The sequence below is a fragment of the Juglans microcarpa x Juglans regia genome, chromosome 1D (assembly GCF_004785595.1).
Source record: "Juglans microcarpa x Juglans regia isolate MS1-56 chromosome 1D, Jm3101_v1.0, whole genome shotgun sequence".
Lineage (NCBI taxonomy): Eukaryota > Viridiplantae > Streptophyta > Magnoliopsida > Fagales > Juglandaceae > Juglans > Juglans microcarpa x Juglans regia.
This window is the reverse complement of record NC_054594.1, coordinates 6,307,506-6,331,664: the sequence shown is the minus strand read 5'-3', so window position 1 is coordinate 6,331,664 and position 24,159 is coordinate 6,307,506. Positions and strand designations below refer to the sequence as shown.

Genomic DNA, 24,159 nt, shown 5'->3' with positions numbered 1-24,159 from the left:
TAAGTTTTTCAGGAGGATATGTGATTTGCAAGCTGGATCAAGTATTGGTTATGCTTCTAACCAACAATTCATTGAATGGGGAAGTCCCTACTGGGATATTGAACAACCCAAATAAGTTGTACGAGCCTCTTTGAGATTGAGTTTGAAAGTTTAAAAATGCTTTTAACTGTTTAAAAACTCTTTTAAAGAAAAAAATGATATGTTTGATAAATTTATAAAATGTGTTTTAATCACCTAAAATAGCTGAAAGTCTACTTTTTTCAAAAACACTAAATTGAAGCTTTTATCGAAAAGCACTTGTAGATAACTGTATATTTTTAAAAAATAAATGTATCTAACTTTAAAAGTGGTTTAAATATATGTTTATCAAACAGTAAATAGCTTTTAAAGTATAAATCTTATTATTTAAATTATAAACTATAAGCCCTAAAACTATAAACTATATTTCTTATCACAATCCGGCCCAAACATGCACTAAGCCTCCTTTAAGCTGAGAATCTTCATTTTATTTGGCTGTAAATTTGTCTATACACAATGATGATATATTTCTTTCTATTTATATATCTTACAACAATTTTATAATTCAAATATCTTATAAATTAAGAATATTGCTACAGCTATAAATAGATTATATAAAAGTAATCCTATAAATTAACGTGACTTCATACAATTCGTTAGATTTATTTTACAATAAAATAATTTTACAATCTAACGAATCACATAATGCCATATCAATTTATGAGATTATTTTTACCTAATCCAATTATAGTTAGAGAATTTCCTTTAAATAATTATTATTCAGCGGGATAAAGTGAAGCCGCCAAACGTGGGTTTGCATGTGCACGTAAGGGTTTGGCCATGTAAAGGTCATTCGTGGACTCGGAGAGGTCAATCTCCTCTTGGTTTGGCGGCAAACTCCAAAAAAATCCTTGAAGAAGCCTTGCCAAAGGCATCACAGTCATGGCAGAGCCAAGCGCGATGCCCAAGCAACCTCGCCTTCCCGTACTGAACGAAATGAAGCGCAGCTCATGCTCTACAAGCTCCACCATCTGATCATCGGCCATCGAAAATCCATCCTCCTCCTTCTTCAGATGTCGATCTGGTTTGAACCTCAAGGGTTCTTTCCAAACGCGAGGGTTGCGGCCAAGACCATATCGGCTCAAGATGACATGACTTCCTTTCGGGATGAAATGGCCAGCGACAGTCGCGTCTTGCATTGAGACATGGGGGACGTTAAATGGGGCAATTGGGTGAAGCCGGAAGCCTTCCCTTGCACAAGCCTTGACATAATTGAGCTGTGGAATATCGGATTCTTCAACCCATCTCTCCCTTCCAACCACCCTATCAATTTCTTCTACAGCTTTTTGGAGGATCTCGGGTTGGTTGAGCATTTCTGCAAGTGTCCACTCTATACAGTTGGAAGGATTATCTACTGCTGCAAGCATCAGTTCCTGCACGCAAAAAAAAAAAAAAAAAAAAAAAAAAAAAAAAAAAAAAAAAAAAGAGAGAGAGAGAGAGAGAGATTAATAGATATTAATTATTGAAAACAATCAACCAATTAACTCTTATTATTAATGGTGTTTTGTTTTAGGAAAAAGAAAAACTTGGAGGAATAAGTGTTTAAATCATGAGATTTATATCCATGATCATTTCTTTAGATTGAGATATTTCCTCAATTGTACTTATATCAGTGGATATTTAAACTAGGAGAGAAAAACACTATCTAGGGTTTGAGAAAGACATGAAGTATCTTGCAATGTTATTGTAAAATGCATGGTATTATGTATTCTAATTAATATTCAATTTTATCTTGCCGTGATTTGAGCTTTGATCTCTTCCACTGATAAAGTTGCCTTCCCATTAGAATCCTTTGCCAAAATGAAAGCGTCGAGCAAGTCCTCAGCATCCGTCTTCTCCCCGTCTCTCCAACGCCGTATTCTCTCATCGACGATCGGATCTTCATAACTGGTAACGATCTTCATAGCCTCACTTACAATCTTCTCATGACCATCTAAATCTAGTGGTGTTAAGCATGGCAGGTAATCCGATACAGCAAATGCATTAAGATGGACGAGTATGGTAAAAAGTGATTCAATGTGTTCTACTTCCTCAACTCCAGGTCCTCCATCCTTCTTTCCTTTGCCAAAGTACCTTCTGTTGAATATCATCTTCCTGATGACATTTCCACAATAATGACGTGCAGCAAGTCTCACGTCCACAACTGAACCATTAATGGAGTGATCATCAGCATTCTTGCATTGATTATAAATGAAACGAACAAGATTATCAGCTTCTTCGGTTCTCTTATTGAGTAGCCACCGAGTTGTTGTTGAGTTTATTATCTGAGAAACCACCAACTTTCTCATCTTCTTCCATTGATCTCCCCACGGCACCAAAGCCGTTGACTTAAAGCCTCGACTAGCATACTTAGTCGACATAGAAAGAGGTCTTGATGCAAACACGATATCGTGCTTTTTCAAGAACTCCCGGGCAAGTTCCGGGGAAGTTACCGGAATAACATGAACACCTCCTAGACGTATACAAGCGATTTCCGTATTGAGTGATTCCATAAGGCCATGTATCCACCGGAATGCAGGCTTATTCCTCCACAGTTCTGGGAGGTTTCCAACAATTGGCCACGGAGTTGGGCCCGGTGGAAGCGATGGAGTTTGCTTGCAGCTTTTTCCATGGAATTTCCACTTGATCAATATGAGAGGAAACAGAAAAAACGCCGAGATCAAGGTTAAGCTAATAGGCAGCATTTTTTCTAAGGAGCCATAACCATGATAGAAGTCCCTCATGGTAAAGATTAGGAAGGAATAAAGTATATATAGTTTCTTTCCTTCGTATATTAATATTGTTTGCGAATGTATATGCTTGGTAGGCTATACGGTAGTGCATGCAGGAGATCAAGAGAACCAACTTTATTCGAATGACAACTTCAGGAACGTCAAGAGCACTAATTAAGCAGAACTCTTTCTGGAGCTGAGGATTCTTTTCTACCTTGATTTATGTCTGAAATCAATGGAGACCAAAAGACACGAACTTATAGAGTAGTATTGTCCGAAGTCGTGGGGTGAGAGAAGTCTAGGTGTTTTAGCTGGAAACGCGAGGCTGTACGGAGGCAAAGGCATGTATTGCATGGTGCACGTGAAGGATACGGAACAAGTATGGCAGGTAGCTAGCTAGCTAGCTTGGGCCGCTATGCATGGCCCTAAAACTCGTTTAAATGTTAATGGCTGGCCCACCCACCACAATAGATTTGATTTTTTGAGATAAAAATATTGTCTTAAAAAACTCTAATTTCGCCCCAAAATAATTTTAGAAATAAAAAATTTTTTGTCTTTATTCTATCTCTAAAAGACCGTTTCAAAAAATTTTTAAAGATGAAAAAAGAATTTCATCTCCAAAATAATTTTTAGAGATGAAATTGGGCTGAACTATTCGAACCTGTTTGAATAGGTATTTTTTTAAGATGATAATTTTTCGTCTAAAAAATACGTTCGAATGGATAAATATGAGTTCAAACCGACACAGACCGTTCGAATTTAAAATATATTTATTCAAACAGATGACCATATTTTATTTCATTTGAACGGTTTTAGTGTTTGAATGAATTTTATGCGTTCGAACTTATAAATTTATAAAATGAATTTCGCTAGAACATACATAATTTATGTTCGAACCGATTATTTATTTTTAAAACTCGTTCGTTCGAACGAAGTTTAAGAAATTAATGTTGTTTGAACAATTTATTATTCGAATGGATGTATGGATTGTATATCATGGTAGTTGTTCGAACGCTTTATTTTGTGTTCGAATGGGTGTGTTTTGGTTCAAATGGATTTAATAAAAGTAATTGACGTTCGAACGGTATTAATCATACAATACATAATTAAATTAAAAACAGAATACTAATATTACAAAATTTTTAATTCAAACATCACAATTGTTCAAATGTTTTGAAGCATCATAATAGAAAGAAAATTAAAGAAAAAATAAATTTTAAGAATGTGGTGGCGGCATAGAGTTTTGGGACATAATTGACTGCAACTGTTCAATCATAGCTTTTTTTACCTCTATCCCCAGTCTCCTTTGTATGTTCTCTTCTAATCTCGCCTCAAGATCCGTTGCTTGATCTCATCGGGTCAGCAACTCTTTTTTCTTGGACTTCAATCATTCTATCTTAAGTGTTACTTCTTCCAATTCCTTATTTTTGTCGTCATTTGATCTCGCTTAAGAAGAGGATGATGATGTTGAGGATGGTTTCACGCAACGTCCTAAATTCCTCAAATATCTAGAACGTGATTCAAGAACTTGAGAAAGGATCTGAATATTGTTGACAGATAATGCATCAGACGAATCCGCAACAGTTTCCTTAAGAGATATCATCTTGTCCTACAAAAACAAAAACATTAAAGTTAGTATAAGTAACAAAAATATTATGTCACAATGGAATTAAAGAAACTTAAACTTACATAATTTTCCTCTACTTAGGGATTGGTCTAAACACCATCATGATTTTTATGTGATTTAGTATACAATTGGATCAGATCATAGTCAGCAGGACTTTCTTCTTTCTGCAAAAGAAAAATTTATATTAGAACTTAAATCAGAAAAATGTATTATATGTTAATATTTAATAGAGACTAGAATAACTTACCATTTTGTTAAACAAATGACGAGAAGATCGAGACTCTGCATAATGGTGTATCGTTAAATTTGATCTATTTACTTTGTTCACAGTACTCCGTTGTTAAAAAAAAAAATTGTGTCTATATGTTTAATACATTTATCATATACTATTAAAAAAAGATAGCAATGAAATTACCTGATAAATAGGATTTTCAAACATATCATAAACATTTTCCTATTCGTTTGGTGGTATTGTTTGGAATGGATTTTGGCACGCCTCTATTGTAGTACTGAACTTCTTGTAACGTGCATGGCATCGACTTTTGTACCTCTGGAATACATTCGACATCAGTTCCTAAATCGTTAATCGATCCTCTCGTCGGCTAAAATTAAGCTCAAACTCATCTTTTCAAAAATTATAAACAATTAGTATAAATATAAAGTAACTTTAAATTAACATGTTATATACTTAGTTGCATGGAATGTAGCTTATTGCCGAGCAACGATTTTTGATGTGGTCTTCCATATCTTGGAGAACTTTAAACCAAGAGGATGTAACAATCGGTGCATACGTGTGTGTAAACGAACCAACATAAGAAGCAAGCCACGCTACCGAATCTCCGGAGCTACCAGTGTGATCATCAGGAATATCAACTTTAATTTTACCCACTTTCCTTACTTTCTCTATACAGACACCCATCGTAGTGCCTCGACCTCGACGCTGGCTTACAACAACTATATATACAGTAATTAACGAATATATTTGAATTAAACTATTTTTATTTCATAAATATATATTACTTAAATTGAGTATAAAATGTGGAATTTAATTTATTTAATTTGATATACTATACCTTGTTTTGGGTCTGGTGATGTTGGCCCACTATTGATGGCAGGTGAACCACATGGAGAGTCGATAATGGATGAGAATGACGCACGTGTTGCTTTGCGTTTGAGAAACATATCTGTTGGAAATTGTAATAAATTATATGTCGAACAAACATTACAGATATTTATAAGAATGACATTTACAAAAATATCATTCTAAAATGTGACGTCCCGACTCCCACGTACAAAAACAAGGGAATCGTGACGTCAGGATGATGACAACACGGTCACGCATCCTAACGAAATGTGCTCAAGTGTGTGTGCAACATGCAAAGGTGCACAATAAAAGTCGCAGCGGATAATATAAATAAGTCATCTAAGTACCAGAAATTTAAATACAGGTGTCCAAAATAATTTATCTTTAAAAGTTATACAGTCATCCCAAATATATTACAAAGGCAATATATAAATTGATAAAAACATAACTCACTAAACAGGAGCAATCCCAGATCACTCCACCAACGGAGCCAAGCTAAGGCTCGTCATCATCAGCTGCATCAAAATCTGCGATACCATAAAATGGTTCTATAGGTAAGTATAAACCAAACAACTCTCGGGATAAAAATACATTAATGCTACCAACAATATGACAAAATACATTTAGTCATAAAATACCATTTTTCCCAGAAAATGATTATTTCCAACACACGCCCAAAAATCTCATTTTGGCCCAAAAATACAGTTTGTCATTTTCTCAGAAAATGATTCACACAAACAACCCATTTATCGGACACTGTAGGCGGGAATCGCAGGCGGGACTCTACCACCGTCCCTGCTTACCACCATCCCTACCACGTGCACCGTAGGCGGGAATCACAGGCGGGACACAACCACCATTCCTGCTTACCACCATCCCTATCGCGTGCACCGTAGGCGGGAATCGCAGGCGAGACTCTACCACCATCCCTGCTTACCACCATCCCTACAGTTCCTTTCCACACAATGAATACTTAACCGAGCACTGTAGGCGGGAATCACAGGCGGGACTCTACCACCATCCCTGCTTACCACCATCCCTACCGCGTGCACCGTAGGCGGGAATCGCAGGCGGGACACAACCACCATCCCTGCTTACCACCATCCCTATCGCGTGCACCGTAGGCGGGAATCGCAGGCGGGACTCTACCACCGTCCCTGCTTACCACCATCCCTGCTTACCACCATCCCTACAGTCTCTTTTCCTTTTACTCACATGAGAATCCAATGTTCAATAAACACATGAACATGTATGCAATCATGCGAAAACCCAGTTTTCTTTACAAACATGATCATGCGTGCAATATGCGATGTACATGAACAAGCCATAACCAACAACCAATAACCACAATTCACAATGCAAACAAACACACAACAACTCCGTCCACAATCCATCCGACCCCCGAAACTCCTCGGACTCAGTCCGGCAAAACAAACCAATTCACAGATAATATGTGTTAGTGCAAAAATATATTTAAATCACGAAAGTTCTTTAAGGAAAATACTTACAGTGCAATATAACAATTTTCGAAGGATCACAAAGTTGAAAAAGGCGACGTTTGAGTAACACCACAGTGTAAAATACACTGTGGCCGTGGGTCACAAATACCAACTTTCAAACAGAGGCAAACGAAGACCCAAGATTGATAGGGTAGGGCCTAGGGAGGTCGGTGAAACCAATGGTGGTGGTGGTTTGCCGTGGGTGGCGGCGAAATGGGCGGTAGAAGACCAAAATGCCCAAATCTGAAATGTAGATGGTGGAGCTTCACTGGTGGCGGATCGGAGCTGGGGTTGGGTCCGATGGGTTGCCAAGAGGTCGATGATGATGTGGTGTGAAGATGGTGGCTGGAGGTGGCCGGAGGTGGCGCGATGGCGGCGTTGGAACGAAAGTGACGTCGCGGCTTGAAGGGCTACTGGTGTTTAACGGCGGCGCGAATGAAGGTGAGGTTGGTGGGGTGAGGTCGCCGGCGGCAGGGGAACACGATGGGGTGGGCGGTGAAGGCCACCGCTGGCTCACGGCGGCGCTGGCGTGGAAGTGGCCCGCGGCTTTGAAGAGCTGGTGGTGGTTAACGGTGGCGAGGTAGGGGCTGGGATTTTGGGGTTGAGGTCGCCGGAGGGAGGGGGAGCTGGTCGGCCGGACGGTGTCGACCACTGCCGGCGCACGACGGCGGGCTGGGTGAAGGTGACGGACGGAAGAGAGAGGGAGAGGGCTTGTTCACGCGCACGGGGAGGGGATAAAATAAGGAAGAAAAAAGAGAAGAAAGAAAGAAAAGGAAAGGAAAGAAAAATGGAGGGAAAAGAAATGAGGTCCAATCCTCATAACTTGGGTCACAAAAATGATCCAACGGAGATGATTTTAAAACCATAAGTTCAATAAAATAATTCAAACGCAATGGTAAAGTCAAATTGAAATAATTAAATCCCACAGTAATTAATTTAAATATTAAAAGCAATTTAAATGCATAACAATAAATAAATATTTGGAAAGCACATAAAATTAATTTTCACTAAAAATCCAACCAATTTTAAAATATGAGGATAAATTTTTGAACAATAAAAAATAATCCTTCAGTAAAAATACACTAAAATATGGGGTGTTACATAAAATTCATTCACTATAGGTTTTGTTGGACCAATTGCCCTCATCTTCACTAGACACTTCAGGTGATTCATCTTCTTCCGACATTTCACCCTCAATTACTTCGAGTAGAATATCTTCTCTACACAATGGGACCATGTCATATTGGCTTAGATAAAAAAATAGATTGATGCCTGATTTATTTTCTTGATATGTTTCTTCATTTGTTGGACTATTATCTTCTTCATGTGGTTCGTCTACCTCTGGAATGTAATCATATACATTTCTTGGTGAAAACTTCTGCACTACCCGCCATCGGTTCTCGTACTTCTAATCATCTAAATAAAAAATTTATTTTGCTTGGCAAGCGAGACCGAAAGGATCGTCCTCATACCATGTGCGAGATGTATTGACACTAACAAAATATTTATCGTTACGCACTCGCAACCTAAGATTTGAGGCATCCCACTAATTACATTTAAACAACCAGATCATATATCCCCCACGTATTTTAACGCTATGATATCTTCTACAATTCCCATCATCCTCATGGCTTCCTTCGACAACAACTGCACAATTTTGAGTTTTCCTATATCGTTCTCTGTCAGCTGTGTGAAATCTATATCCACACACTAAACATCTTGAGTATTGGATGGCCCGCCTGGAAGGACCATGTGCCAGATCAAACAATTCTGGTGAGATTTTTTCTGAATTGTCACCATATTTCGATACAACCTATAACAATAAATATTATAATAGTTATATCAATTTTAGATATAAATCTGTGGAGTTTAGTGGTATGTAGTTCGTATTATAAGATAGGGCTTTACAGTAATATCGTATGTTCAAACTACGAGGCAAATTCCTCTTCATGCGTCTTTTCTACATCAGTTACATCATTCGTGTGAAGTAGTTGCATATGCTCGTTGCGCATGTTCATGTGAACTATTAATTTTTATTAACTTATAATACTATAGTGTTATACATAAACTTAAAGATAGTATTGATTTAGAGGATTATCACTAATCTCAAATAGTGATCAATCTTTGCGCAGTTATTCAAGACATACCATTGAGCTCTTTCAAACTCTTGCACACAAAGGTCACAGTCCCCTTGTGCGCCTATGAGACATACGGTCTAGGAAAACACTGTAAATGTCGATGAGACTCCTATTTGTCCACCTTTATAATTTCAATCTGGTCTCGTAAATCTACTATCAACCCCCTGGAAATACGTTGAATAAAAGGTATCCCATTCATTATCAATGTATGACTCTACAATCGAACCTTCCGAACAAGTTTTACTCCCAATGGATCGCTTAAGTTTTTGCAAAAATTGTTCAATAAGATACATCTATCTATACTGAATTGGGCCAGCGACTAATGCCTCACGAGATAGGTGCACAGCCAAATGAACCATTGCATCAAAGAATGAATGCGGGTACAAACTCTCTAATTTGCACAATATCACTACAATGTCAGCTTCCATTTTTACCAATGCGTCAACTTTCAACATTCTACAACAAATATCCTTGAAAAATCTCCCTAATTCTGTGAGAGCAATGCAAACATCTCGAGTAAGCTTTCCACACACACCAACCGGCAATAGACGCTATAGAAATACATGACAGTCATGACTTTTAAGACCAGTTATCTTCCAGTCATGAGTTCAAACACATATTGACATGTTTGAAGCATAGCCATCAGGTAACTTGATTGTCATGAACCGATCACAGAATTTCTTTCTCTCATCATTTGAAAGAGTATACCATTCGATGAACATATAGGCAGACGACCCATTATCTTACAAATGTAACTCCGGTCTTATCCCCAACTCTTTTAAATCTTTATGAGAGTTAGCTGTATCTTTTGTCTTCCCTTCTATTGACATCAAAGTACCCAATACATTCTCACATATATTTTTCTCAATGTGCTTAGCATCTAGATTGTGGTACAGTGTCAAGGTAGACCAGTATGACAACTCGATTTTTTTTTTTGTCTAATTCAACTCTACTGCTTGTCGTTTTCTCTTTCAAACTCTTGCATCTTTCCCAAATCTGTTTTCTAAAACATCCCCTAATTGCACGATAATATCATTTCTAGACAACTATGGTGGTGATGACATGTGCTCAACGCTCCTATTAAACATCATTCTATTCGAACGCTATCTATGATCATCTGGTAAATATCGACGGTGTCCCGTGAAACATAATTTTTTACCATTTGTCAACCACTGAGACTGTGTATCTTTCTTGCTAATAGGACAAGCCATTTTACCTTTTGTGCTCCACCCAGACAAGTTTCTGTATGCTAGAAAATTATTTATTGTCTACATCACTGCAACATGCATGTTGAATTCCCATGACGAGGCCGCATCATATGTACTGACACCCCGATCCCACAACTCTTTTAACTCTGCAATTAGTGGTTGCAGATATACATCTAATTCGTTTCCTGGTGACCTTAGCCTTGGTATCAGTAGAGTCATCATAAAATATGGATCCTTCATACACTTCCAAGGTGGCAAGTTATAGGGCATTAATATGATAGGCCAAGTACTATGTGAAGTGCTCATATTGCCAAATGGATTAAAACAATCTGTTGCTAAACCAAAACATATATTGCGAGGTTCTTCAGCAAACCATGGATACTCAACATCAAATTTCTTCTATTGTAAGTGTTGGCGTGAGCTACTATATAAGGATCAAATCAGTTTAGTTATAGAATCATTGTAAAATCTCTTACTTAAAGGGTCAACCATAATTATAGCCTTAGATCATGTATATCCTAGAATAACATCCCGTGTATCTACATATACTTGTGTACTCTACTATTGCAAGATATTGAAAACAAAAACTTTTGACATGGTATCAGAGCAAGATCCTAGGATCTTTGCTCCGTCTACCTACTGATTAGCATCTCTAGCCCTCGACAACCATGGCAGAGACCACTCTCGACGACTAGACAAATAAAATAATAGAGGCCTTGACCAATGTCTAGACCTCTTCTCCAACCCCATCTAATTCCTCGAATGCTCTTATTGGTATTAAGTTGGATGGTTCCAACTATGCCTTATGGTCCCAAGTTGTTGAGATGTATATCTCATGGAAAGACAAACTGGGATATATTACTGGTGACTCTTCACAACCTCTCGAAACTGATCCATTATTCTGGAAATGGAGAACTGAAAATGCCGTTGTCAAATGATGGCTGATCAACTCAATGGACCCTTCCTTGATAGGTAATTTTATTCGATTCCCAATTGCTAAACAGGTATGTGACTCAATTGCTACAACTTTTTTTTATGGGACTGATACATCCAAGTATATGACCTTCGGCATCGTGTAACTCGCATGAGGCAGGCGGGTGGATCCATTGAAAAAGATTACAATGATCTTCAAGGTTTATGGCTCAAAATTGATTTTCATCGTCCTAATCCAATAAAATGTGCAGGGGATATTCAGAAGTATAACTCCATTTTACAGGAAGATAGAGTCTATGTCTTCCTCGATGCCTTAGATGATCAACTGGACAAGGTTCGGAGTGATGTTCTTCAGTTACAACCCTTCCTTACAATTGAGTAGGCGTATGCTCATGTCCGATGTGAAGACATTAGGCAAGTAGTAATGACATCCAGTGGTGACATTGCTCTAGGTGCAGTTATGACATCCAGTGGAGACTTTCCCCTATTATTACTCCATCTGGAAATAAAGGGTTTGTCATTTTTGTTGATGATTGCACTCGAATGACATAGTTGTATTTGCTTAAACGGAAAGATGAAGTGTTTGGCGTGTTTCAATCGTTTCATGTAATGATTCAAACACAATTTTAAGCTAAAATTAAGGCCCTTTGTATCGACAATGGAGGTGAATATGTCAATACAAAATTTCAGCTTACTTCCGACACCATGGCCTCATTCATGAAACCTCGTGTTCCCAGAATCCTCAACAAAATGACATTGCCGAGAGAAAAAATCGACATATCTTAGAGATGGCACAAGCTTTGTTGATTGGAGCACATGTGCCTTCTTGGCATTAGGATGATCCAGTTCCCACAGCCGTATATTTACTCAATAGAATGCCTTCCAAAGTCCTCCATTTTCAGACTCTCTCGAGCCATACATCTTTACCCACTGTGTTAATGCATCCTCCCTGTATCTTTGGATGCGTTGCCTTTGTTCATCTCCATAAAAACCAAAGAACCAAGTTGGATCCATGTGCAGTCCGATATCTCTTCTTGGGATATGCTCTACATCAGAAAGGGTATCGATGCTTCAACCCCATCTCTAAACAAACATACATCACCATGGATGTCACCTTTCTGGAAGAAGAGACTTTCTATCCATCACCTACAACCAAATCATATCTTCATAAGGAGCTTCAAGTTGAAGAGGTGAATTGGCTAGCAACAACATGGCTAGAATTGGAGGGTGAATCAGAACAACATAATGATGGAAATATTGAGATACGGTCGAACCACCTTGAAGAATCGTGCAATATGTAATGTAATGAAACACTTGAAGAACCGTGCAATATGGAATGTAATGAAACACCTGCACATGTCAGTAATATGCCTTTAAGTGATGCAACAATAAGTGATGGTTCCCCCTCTTTAGTACCCGACAACCCCTCTCCTGAGAATATCACTGAGGTAAATTCCTCTGCCATATCCTCTTTTACTGATAACGTGAATAATATTGTGCAATATGTGTTGCCTTTCAGACATAACCGTGGCAAACCACCAAGCCGATACTCTTCGGATGTGGAAGATAGAAGATCCAAATATCCTATTGCCAACTATGTGTCTACTCACAAGCTATCCGAACCACTCAAGGCCTTTGCATATAAATTGCCCTTAGATTACATTCCTCGAAATGTAGAAGAGACATTACTTGATCCACAATGTAGTTAAGCGATAAAAGAAGAGTTGAAGGCTTTGCAAAAAAATGAGACCTGGAGGCTGGTCTCATTACCCGAAAGAAAGAAAGCAGTAGGGTGCAAATGGGTCTTCTCCATTAAATATAATGCTGATGAGTCCATTGATAGGTACAAAGCGAGGCTCGTGGCAAAGGGATACACACAGACGTATGGTATAGATTACCATAAAACTTTCTCACCGATAGCAAACGTAACACTGTTAGAGTTTTGTTATCTCTTGTAGCAAATTTAGATTGGCCATCACACCAGTTTGATGTGAAGAACACATTCCTCCATGGTAATTTAGAAGAAGAAGTTTTCATGGACATCCCACTTAGGTACTCGGCAACTCCAGAAGATAAAGTAGTATGCAAGCTACAAGAGGTCTTGTACGGGTTAAAACAATCACCCCATGCATGGTTTGGTCGATTCAGTGCAGCTATGAAAAGCTATGACCAGCCGATACTCTCATTGTCCAAGACCATCAACTTGGGGCATATGATGATCAAGTGCCCACAGAAAAAGAGAGATACCAAGGATAGTTGGTAAGCTTATTTACTTGTCACATACTCCTCCAAACATTGCTTACGCCATAAGTGTAGTGAGCCAATTCATGCATTGCCTTAGTGAAACTCATATGAATGAAGTAATTAGAATCCTTTGGTATTTAAAGTTCTCTCCTAGAAAAAGGATTGATGTTCACAAAAAATGATCACTTGAACGTTGATGGATACACCGATGCAGATTGGGAAGGGAATATTTCAGATAGGAAGTCGACTTCAGGCTACTTCACCTTTGTAGGGGGAAATCTCATTACTTGGAGGAGCAAGAAACAAAAGGTGGTTGCGCTATCAAGTGCTGAAGCAGAATTTTGTGGTATGGCTAAGGGGGTGTGTGAACTTCTTTGGCTGAGAAGGCTATTGACTGAAATAGGCTTTGCTCCCAACTCAGAAATGAACTTGTTTTACGACAATAAGGCGGCCATTGACAACTCTCATAATCCTATCCAACATGATCGAACTAAGCACGTTGAGGTCGATTGACACTTCATTAAACAAAATCTTGAAGAGAAAATCATTTGGCTCCCATTTGTCAAGTTAGAAGACCAACTAGTAGATGTACTCACGAAAGCCGTACCCAGCAGAAATTTCTACACCTCACTCGACAAGTTGGGCATTAGAGACATCTATGCACCAACTTGAGGGGGAGTGTTGGCGTGAGCTGTCATACAAGGATCAAATCAGTTTCTTTATAGAAAGTATTTCATTGTAAAATCCCTTACTTAAAGGGTCAACCATAATTATAGCCTTAGATCATGTATATCCTAGAATAGCATCCCGTGCATCTACATATACTTGTGTACTCTGCTATTGCAAGATATTCAAAATAGAAACTTTTGATAGTAAGGAATCTGCAGGATGCAAGAGAAATTTTTCATTGTGGACTCTTTTTGTGTGATGCCAAGATATATCTTTCGTTATCAACCAGGACGTAAACAATCTTTAAAGTTAAGGAATCAACAAAAAATGTTTTAACACTTTTTGGGGTACATTATGCTTATCGGATGTCCATCTTGACTCATGGCACACTGGAGATGAATCAAATTCTGCATATTGCTCCTAGAAGAGAACATAATCATTTTTATAAGCGTGGATGATATTATAATAAAATCCTAACCCTCGCTTCGGTTGCTTCACTTCATAAAAATTACGGAGTACTACGTTATCCAGCAGGAGAGCCTCTTTAAATAATTCTAGAGACATGTCGATGGCCTTGGCAAAAATACGACAAATAAACTTAATATGGAGCAACCTCACCGTGAAAGACAACTTGCTATGACGGGTGCATCCCTTGTATAACTCTCATTGTGCATCATTCCACAGTCTTCCAAAGGTTCCATTTCCCTCAAATGATTGTGTAGATGTTCCTTTCTCATCCTTTGTCCCAAATATTCCTGCACTCAGATCGCCTAACATCTCAGTCATATCCTCTATATTATCATCACTGTCATTAGAAACATCTACATTAATGTCGTCAATGTTGATGTCGTTACCCTCCTCCATTTGATTGGTCTGACTGCTAAATCTAACTCCTTTAGAAAATGGTTCGCCATGTAAGACCCAAGTTGAGTATTTAGAATCGATTTCATTTACAAATAAATGATCCTCCACTACCACCAAATTGTAAGAACTAAGATTTTTGCACTTCTTGCACGGGCATCTTATAAATCCTCGACTGTCAACACTCATACGAGCAACTCTAAAAAACTTCACCCCTTGTGCATACTCCTTATAGTCTCGCCCAAAGTTTATCTCCCAACAACATCCAACTCTTCTCCATTGTATTTCAGTTACTCGTCGTCTGTCTATCAAAATAACCTAATTCATGGGAAAAACATTTACAAGAGTCTTTTAACGGATACTGCTTCTAGTATTGATAAGGTAGTTGGTCCTATCCCATTCGAAAGACTATCATCTATATTGCATATATACTCAATTTAAACTCTATTGTTAGTCAAAATTTCGGTAGCATTTCCCTACAATTCTTCAAGTATGCTAGTCACGATAAGTCGTCAACCCTATTCATGGGTCGAACAACTTACGAACGGCATACCCGAAAAATGTTAGAAAACACTGAACCAAAATTTTAATGGACTAAAACAAGAGTTTAAATTGAATATATCTGCCATATAGATGATAGAATCCCAAACTGTCCACTTTAGACAATTCAAGAGTTGTACCCAATGGCCACAACTCTTGAATGGGTCTAAGGTTCAATTACATGCATATAAAAGTAACACTGAAATCCATATAGCTCCTAACAAGTAAACCAAACCACTAGTAAACCAAATCTCATTCCAAATCATATGTTTCTAATTTTTAAATATTAATTATAATTTAAATTTACTTATTTTTTAATTATACCTTATAGCTTTTAACCTCATTATCTTTTAAGTATTAATTGTAATTTATGTATTAAATAAATCATATGTTTCTTATTTTTAAAATATTAATTATAATTTAAATTTACTTATTTGTTAATTATACCTTAAAGCTTTTGACCTCATTATCTTTTAAGTATTAATCGTAATTTATGTATTAAATAAATCTTATGTTTCTTATTTTTAAAGTATTAATTATAATTAAAATTTACTTTTTTTAATTATACCTTATAGCTTTTAACCTCATTATCTTTTAAGTATTAATTGTAATTTATGTATTAAATAAATCTTATGTTTCTTATTTTTAAAGTATTATTTATAATTTAAATTTAGTTATAATCTTATTTTTTAAATCTTATATCTTATGTTATTTATTTTTTAATTATACCTTATAGTTTTCAATAATTTATCATCTAAGTATTAAATTTAAGTATTACAACATATATATGAGTACACCCGTTCGAATAATTTAATATCTGTTCGAGCAGGATAACTAGTTCGAACATGACTATTTGCAACCCATATTCCAAAAACAAAACAAACACAAACACAATCTCAGAGAACACATTCATGGGATAAATACAAACTCATAAGATGCATATTTCACAAACATTGTACAAACACAAATACATTTTCATATTCCCATATTTATAAACTGAAATATTTTCATATTTGTTTAAAAATACAAATATATTCTCACATCCAAACGCAAATATATTCTTCAAACCTTAATCTTTGGTGCATAAACAGAATATATATGCCCTAATTTCAGTTTAAGAGAACATAAATTTAAATTTTTTTAATAAAAAAAGACATGGAAATAGAATATCAAAGTAAAAACACTAACCAAAATGAGGAGAAAGCTTCAATAGATGTCTAGCACGAGCATCATCTCTCTCTTTCTCACGCTCTCTGTCTCTCAACTCTCAAACTTCCCAAATGTCTAGCACGTTTGTGCTTTTGGACGTCTTATTTCTTCATTTACCCTTCGAACCGAATTTACTAACCGTTCGAACTTGAAAACAAGGAAGCGAGAAAATTTCCCACCTGGTCAATTCAGCGCTCATCCGTTCAAATGTGAAATATAGTACATTCGAACGAATAATTAAAAGTTTATTATGGCGGAAAGGGATCCTGCCGCACCATATAAATGGCGCCAATATATTATATGCATTCAAACTCTCTAAATTTTCATTCGAACAAGTACTTACACCGTTTGAACTGTAATAATATGTTGTTCGAATGTAAAAAATATATATATATATCTAATTGTTTTATATATCTAATTTTATTACTATATATATAAAAATATAAGTATATAGAATACTTAATATTTATGTGTTCAATATATATAGGTATAAGTTAATAAGTATAATATAAGTTAAGAATATACATAAGTATAAATATATAGTACAAGATATGTATATAGTAGTGTACAAGACTATATACTTACAAGATATGTTTTATCGGTTATTTTTGGATAAAACATATAAATGGGTTGAAAGTAGGGTTTTAAAAAAACCCCCATTTCTATCCTGTAGTTTGCTGGAAATGGAGGACGGATGACCCTATGGTCATCCCAGACTCTCATTGTTGTTGTGGGAGGAAAAAACAATGGTTTTAAATGGTAGATTTACGGTTTTGCAATGGTTGAGTCGACTCAGTCATGGGTGATTTTGAACCAGAAATCGATGTTCGAACGTCCACTACGATGTTCGAACGAAACACGAAATGACAACTAGACAGTTCAAACGACCATCTATGGGCATTCGAACTCATTTTTATTAATGTTTGAATGCCCATAGATGGATGTTGGAATGTGTTGTTAAGCATTCGAACGAAAAATTTTTATTTTAATTTTTTGATAGATATAATTAACACTCACTAATTATAATTATGATATTTTGTAATCATTGTCCTTAATTTTATATCATAAATTTAGCATCATTCAATGTCTTCTCGGGGAAAGTAGTTGGTTGCGTTAGGGCAATCATCCAGCGAAGAAGTTCGAGAGAGGACTATTTTATTGGAGAGGAAGGTGAAGATAGACGATTTTAGAGATCTTCTGTGGGAGGGACATTTTCTTGCATCTGTCTTTCTGGTCCGTGGTTGGACACCAATCATTGATCAGAAGGACGAAGGGACGAACATGATAGTTTCCTACATCAATATTGTATTTGAGTTTTATAGAGAACTTGGTTGTGCCAGCTAGTAGGATGACACATACACTTTCTTCGTTAGAGGCGTCACAATACACTTTTCAGTTGATGCAGTTGCTGATTTTCTAGGTATCCCTCGACTGCCCACTGCATATCCTAAAGTGGTGCCTAAAGAGTTTACATCTGCAGGTGATGGGGAGACTGCAGAGGAAGAGGATACTGTGATGCCTAATGAGATCGATGGCCTCACTGATCATGAGGTTTGTCAGTTGGTTGTAGGTCCAGATGCTCCTTCCTGTGATGGGAACAAGAGCATCAAATAGGTGGACTGATATAGTTTTTCCAAGATCATGAACATTATAATAGCCAATAACATCGATCCTCGACTATACAAGACTGAGGTGAGCATGGACTGAGCATGATTTATGTTACGAGTTGCTCGCAGGGTGCCTATTGACCTAGCGAGATATATATTCGCTAGGATTCAATCAGAGACCACCTATATTATGATATGTAGATTTTATTTTATTCAGTGGATTTGGTTACTCCTTTTGATATATATAATATTTGTACTTATAAAAAAAATTTATGACATATATATTGTCGTTTGGAGTCATGCTCAGACGATTGCTTTCAGCAAAAGGAGTTAGGCTAGATGAGTTTGAGCGTCTTCAGGAGCCGATTGGAATGATCAACTCGACGACCTTGTCTCATAGCACCAAACACTCTAGATTTTGTATTCGTGCACCCACTACAGAGGCAATCGACACTCAGGGAGGTGCACAGGGCGTATCTGGTAAGGCATCTACACAGGGTGCATCACACAGTGCTACTCTTGAGGAGATTGCAGATATTTTGCGTGTAGAGATATGCGCACAGACATCAGATATCATTGATGCAGTCCGAGTCACCCTCTGCGACTGAGTCGAAGCTCATGTTTTGAGTGACTGATATTGAGGCACGCATTGCTGGAGTCGAGGCGCTGCTACAAGATATGACCCAGTAGTGCATATATTTGATTAGCATTAAATATGTTTTTTTTGTATTAACAATCATGACTATTTGTATTTAGTATAATTAATTTAAATATTCAAATAGTCATACGTTATATTTCCGCCATACATTATATTTTTTGGATGCAATTAATGTAAAAAATGATACTATAATTAGTATTTATTTAACATAAAAAAATTACTAAAATATATTTTCATTAATTATATAAAATTAATTTATGAATTCGTAAATATTTTATGTTCCGTTCGAACAAGGTTTAAACAAAACCCCGACAATTTTATTTTAATTTCACACCAAATGTTCCGTTCAAATGTATAAATGTTGTGTTCGAACGAGCTTACAACCTTCCCGCCACAGTTTCCCACTAAATCTTTACTGTTCGAACAAATTTAAACTTTCTTGGCCAAAATGAATTGCTTCTCTTCCCATATTACCATTCGAACCAATTATGTAGCATTCGAACGTACACTAATTCCATGTTCGAACGTATTTTTGACCATTCGAACGGTTTTGACGTATTGAGACTATCTAATTCGTCACAAGAAATGTGGTTTCAATGGATTTTAAGCCATTTGAACGTCTTTTTAAAAAGTCATCATTTTTTTGAGGCGATTATATTTCGTCTCTAATAATTACTTTTAGGGACGAAATAAATTTTGTCCCTAAATTATTTCATCCATAAAACTTAAATTTCTTGTAGTGATCGCTAATGCATTTTCAGTGTTTTTATTTTTTTTGCTTTTCTTTTACATGATTTTTTTTAACATCTTTAAATATTTTTTGAAAAGAAAAAAATTCACAATATTATTAAAAAACACTTATTTAATCATGAAGTAAAAAGAAAACTAAAAAAAAAAAATTACCAGCGGGAGCCCCCAACAGTAAGCATAGCTTTTTCCATATGTAATTGGGAAAAAAAAAAAAAGAATAAGAGACTTAGTTTGTGAAGTTAGGAGTGACAATATGTGACACGGGCTGTGAATTCAACACGAATAAGACACGATTTGGATGTGATATTAACGAGTTTGGGTCAAAACGAGTTGACCCATTAAGACATGATTTATAAACGGGTCAACTCGACGTTTAACCCGAAATCAACCCATTTACATTTTATTTTAAAATTATAGTTTTATTATTGTTGAGTTGTAATATTTTTATTTTTCAATATGCTTATAATTTTATTATTGCGATTGTAATTTTAGACTTATGCTCATATTTTTTATTGTAGGGTTTGTAATATTGGTTTTACTACATGTTAAAATTTGAAAAATATTGATATTTTTTGTTAGTAGGTAGTAGGGGTGTACAAGAACCAACCAAACTGGCCGTAATCGACGGGAACTACCGCTAGATTCAGAAATCGGCTGGAACCGGTAGGTCGGCGGTTGGAATTTCTCAAAACCATCATCGGCCGGTTCGGTCCTAGTTTGAACCAATTTCAAACTGCTGAACTGGCCGATATGTTATATACCTTTTTGTTATATATGAAACGATGTCGTTTCACTTAATTGAGTGAAACACCATTGATTTTAACTTGTCATTTACAAAAAAAAAGTAAAGTGAAATAAAGCCGTTTGGTTTAGTACACCAAACGGTGTCGTTTCACTTTAGGGTTTAATACCCTCAAGTGTTTTTATTTTTTTGCTTTTCTTTTACACGATTTTTTTAACATCTTTAAATATTTTTTAAAAAGAAAAAAACTCACAATATTATTAAAAAACACTTATTTAATCATGAAGTAAAAAGAAAACTAAAAAAAAAAAATTACCAGCGGGAGCCCCCAACGGTAAGCATAGCTTTTTCCATATGTAATTGGGAAAAAAAAAGAATAAGAGACTTAGTTTGTGAAGTTAGGAGTGACAATATGTGACACGGGCTGTGAATTCAACACGAATAAGACACGATTTGGGTGTGATATTAACGAGTTTGGGTCAAAACGAGTTGACCCATTAAGACGATTTATAAACGGGTTAACTCGACGTTTAACCTGAAATCAACCCATTTACATTTTATTTTAAAATTATAGTTTTATTATTGTTGAGTTGTAATATTTTTATTTTTCAGTATACTTATAATTTTATTATTGAGATTGTAATTTTAGACTTATGCTCATATTTTTTATTGTAGGGTTTGTAATATTGGTTTTACTACATGTTAAAATTTGAAAAATATTGATATTTTTTGTTAGTAGGTAGTAAGGGTGTACAAGAACCAACCAAATTGGCCGTAACCGACGGGAACTACCGCCAGATTCAGAAATCGGCTGGAACCGGTCAGTCGGCGGTTGGAATTTCTCAAAACCATCATCGGCCGATTCGGTTCCAGTTTGAACCAATTTCTAACTGCTGAACTGGCCGATATGTTATATATGTTTTTGTTATATATGAAACGATGTCGTTTCACTTAATTGAGTGAAACGCCATTGATTTTAACTTGTCATTTACAAAAAAAAAGTAGAGGGAAATAAAGCCATTTGGTTTAGTACACCAAACAGTGTCGTTTCACTTTAGGGTTTAATACCCTCGCGTGCCCCCTCTCCTTCTTCTTTAGTTCTTCTCCCTTGAAATGACTCTTCTCAGTTCTTAGACTCTCTCTCACCTCTCTCATACACAACCGCCACCACCCACCGCTACAAATCTCTCAACTCTCACGCCGTGCAGCCTTTCCCTCCAAAAATGCATGACATTCATCTCGCCCTCTCCTCGCCATCCTCGAACCTTCGTGACTCCGTCACTCATCTCGCTGCCCATAGAAAACTTTGGGAGTTCAGACTTTAGGTAATGGTTTTGTTACATCGTGATAGATAGTATTGAGTTCAGACTTTTGTTTTATGGATTGTATTTGGAGAATGGTGATGGAATAGCTGAGATGTATTTTTGGTTTTTGCTGTGCCGCGATGCCGTCTGGTGATGGCAAAATTGATCCCCTAACCGCTGAACCTACACAGTACCTACCGTCGAAATCCGGCCGGTTTTCTTTCTCCCTGTCGACTAGTTTCGATCGAGAATAATGTATAGTCTAGGTATTGGTGCGGTTTCGGTTTTGGTCCAATACCGCACCGATACCTTCGGATTTCAGCCTTAGTAGGTAGTCTTATTTTTTTAAAGATATTGTAACTACTAATAAATATAGATTTAACTTTTATTTGAAATTATGTTAATAAGGTCGAATGGGTTATTTGTGTTAGTTAAACCAATTTATATGAAACAGATTTAAATGAGTAGTATTGTGTTAATCTATTTCGAATTAATTATTAAATATGTTAAAACTAGTGACACGACATTACCCATTATTTAGATGAAAATAAATCAGACTTATGTATGGTATGAAGCAATATTCTTTCTTTTTGGCATTTCTTAAAATTCTCAAATAAATACAGCGCTTTTGGATCGACTTTTCTGATTATTACATGTACATGTAAATGATAGATATATTATTTATGTTCTGATCTTCAATAAAATATTGATTTTCGGTATGTTTTGAAAAGTTGGGAGGAGAAATTAGAGAAAAGGAAAGTTGCTATATATATCTTTTAAGTCAAAAGTATTATTTATCCCAATTTTGATCATCTTTCTTTTATTCTCTCTTAATGTGACACAAAATGAGTAACAAATAAGTAAAATATAATAAATAAGTTAATATCGAATCAAGAAATAAGGAAAAATTGAGATTAAAATTTTGCAAATATCTGATTGAACGACCTCTCATTGGTCCAGCAAAATAATAAAAAGATGAAAATTACATAAAATGCTAAGCCCTCGTTTGGATGTTGAGATAGTTTGAGTTAAGGTGTTTTATGTAATTTTGAAAAAGGAGAGAGAAAAGTTAAATAAGAATATTATAAAGTTAAAATGCTTTTAAAATATAAGTTTTTAATATAATTTTTGTTTTGAGATTTGAAAAGTTGAATTGTTTGAGTCGTGCTATGTACACCCACCAAGGATGTAGCCTCACGAATTCTACCGAGAAGGCTAATAAACGCCATTGTTTTTTTTATCCATTTTTTATATCCTTAAACATTAAAAAAAATTTGCAACATCATTTAAAAATGCTTACTTAATAACTAATTAAAAAAAAAGGAAAAAAAAAGTGTCAATAGACACTATCGAGACCTATTTATCGGGATCCCAAGCTTTTTCCATTATTTTTTATATTTTGTTAGGAAGCTTGAGAAAGTTGTAATGATTAGGTAATTATGATTAGATGAAAAGGTTTAAGATTTTGAAATTGAAAGTATTTATATTTGAGTGGTGTTTGAATGTTAAGATGGGAATAGATAAGATGAGACCACCTTGCAATTCGGGCCAAAAAACATTCCAAAGAGAATGTAATTATAGGCACCCGAAACTAGACCCTCAACACCAATCTCGACAATTCTTTCCTTTTGAGAAATATTTTTAACCACAAAAGTATTATACAAAAGTAAATTAACCCACAAACTAATGTGGCTTCATACGATACGTTAGATTATAAAGTTACTTTTATTGTAAAATAGATCTAACGGATTATATGAAGATACATAAGCTTTTGAGTTTATTTTATACAATCTATTTGTGTCTGCAATACTTCTCTATCATTTTTAGGAGAAGTGTTCGTTGCGTTGCATTCAGGTTTGGCATTATATGTACAATGGCTTTTTAGGACCTTTGGTTTGTTTGGTTTTAGATTTTCTTTCTTTTTCTTTTTGTATTTCGAAAATATTTAGATTGAGAGGACTTTATTTTCAAATTCACAAAAGAAGTTCTAGTCATCTAATATTTGTGTACATCTGTATGACAACAAATAGAAAAAATAATTTTTCATTTTTTTAAATCATGTGTAAAGTGTTAAGTATTGTGGAGTCTAGTTCACACCGCTCAAGTGGAATCTCTAGCTACTCAAGCGAAGACAAGTCAGAGAGTTCGCTCAAGACAGCTCGACAGACCGCTCGAGCTGAGACAAGTCAGAGAGTTCGCTCGACACTGCTCAACACACCTCGAGAGCTGAGGGAAGTCAGAGAGTTTGCTTGAAGAGCCACTCGACACATGGCTCGAGTGATTGCGGGAAACAGGTT

General features: G+C 36.1%; 1 protein-coding gene across 1 annotated transcript; it reads right to left on the bottom strand.

Moving 5' to 3' along the window:
* Positions 1-794: 794 nt before the first annotated feature.
* Positions 795-2,801, bottom strand: LOC121257172 (tryptophan N-monooxygenase CYP79A68-like). The gene is made up of 2 exons (XM_041158124.1): positions 1,815-2,801; positions 795-1,451 (listed from the first exon to the last, which is right to left on the bottom strand). Exons 1-2 carry the CDS (start codon positions 2,799-2,801, stop codon positions 795-797), a joined length of 1,644 nt encoding a protein of 547 aa, XP_041014058.1.
* Positions 2,802-24,159: the final 21,358 nt, after the last annotated feature.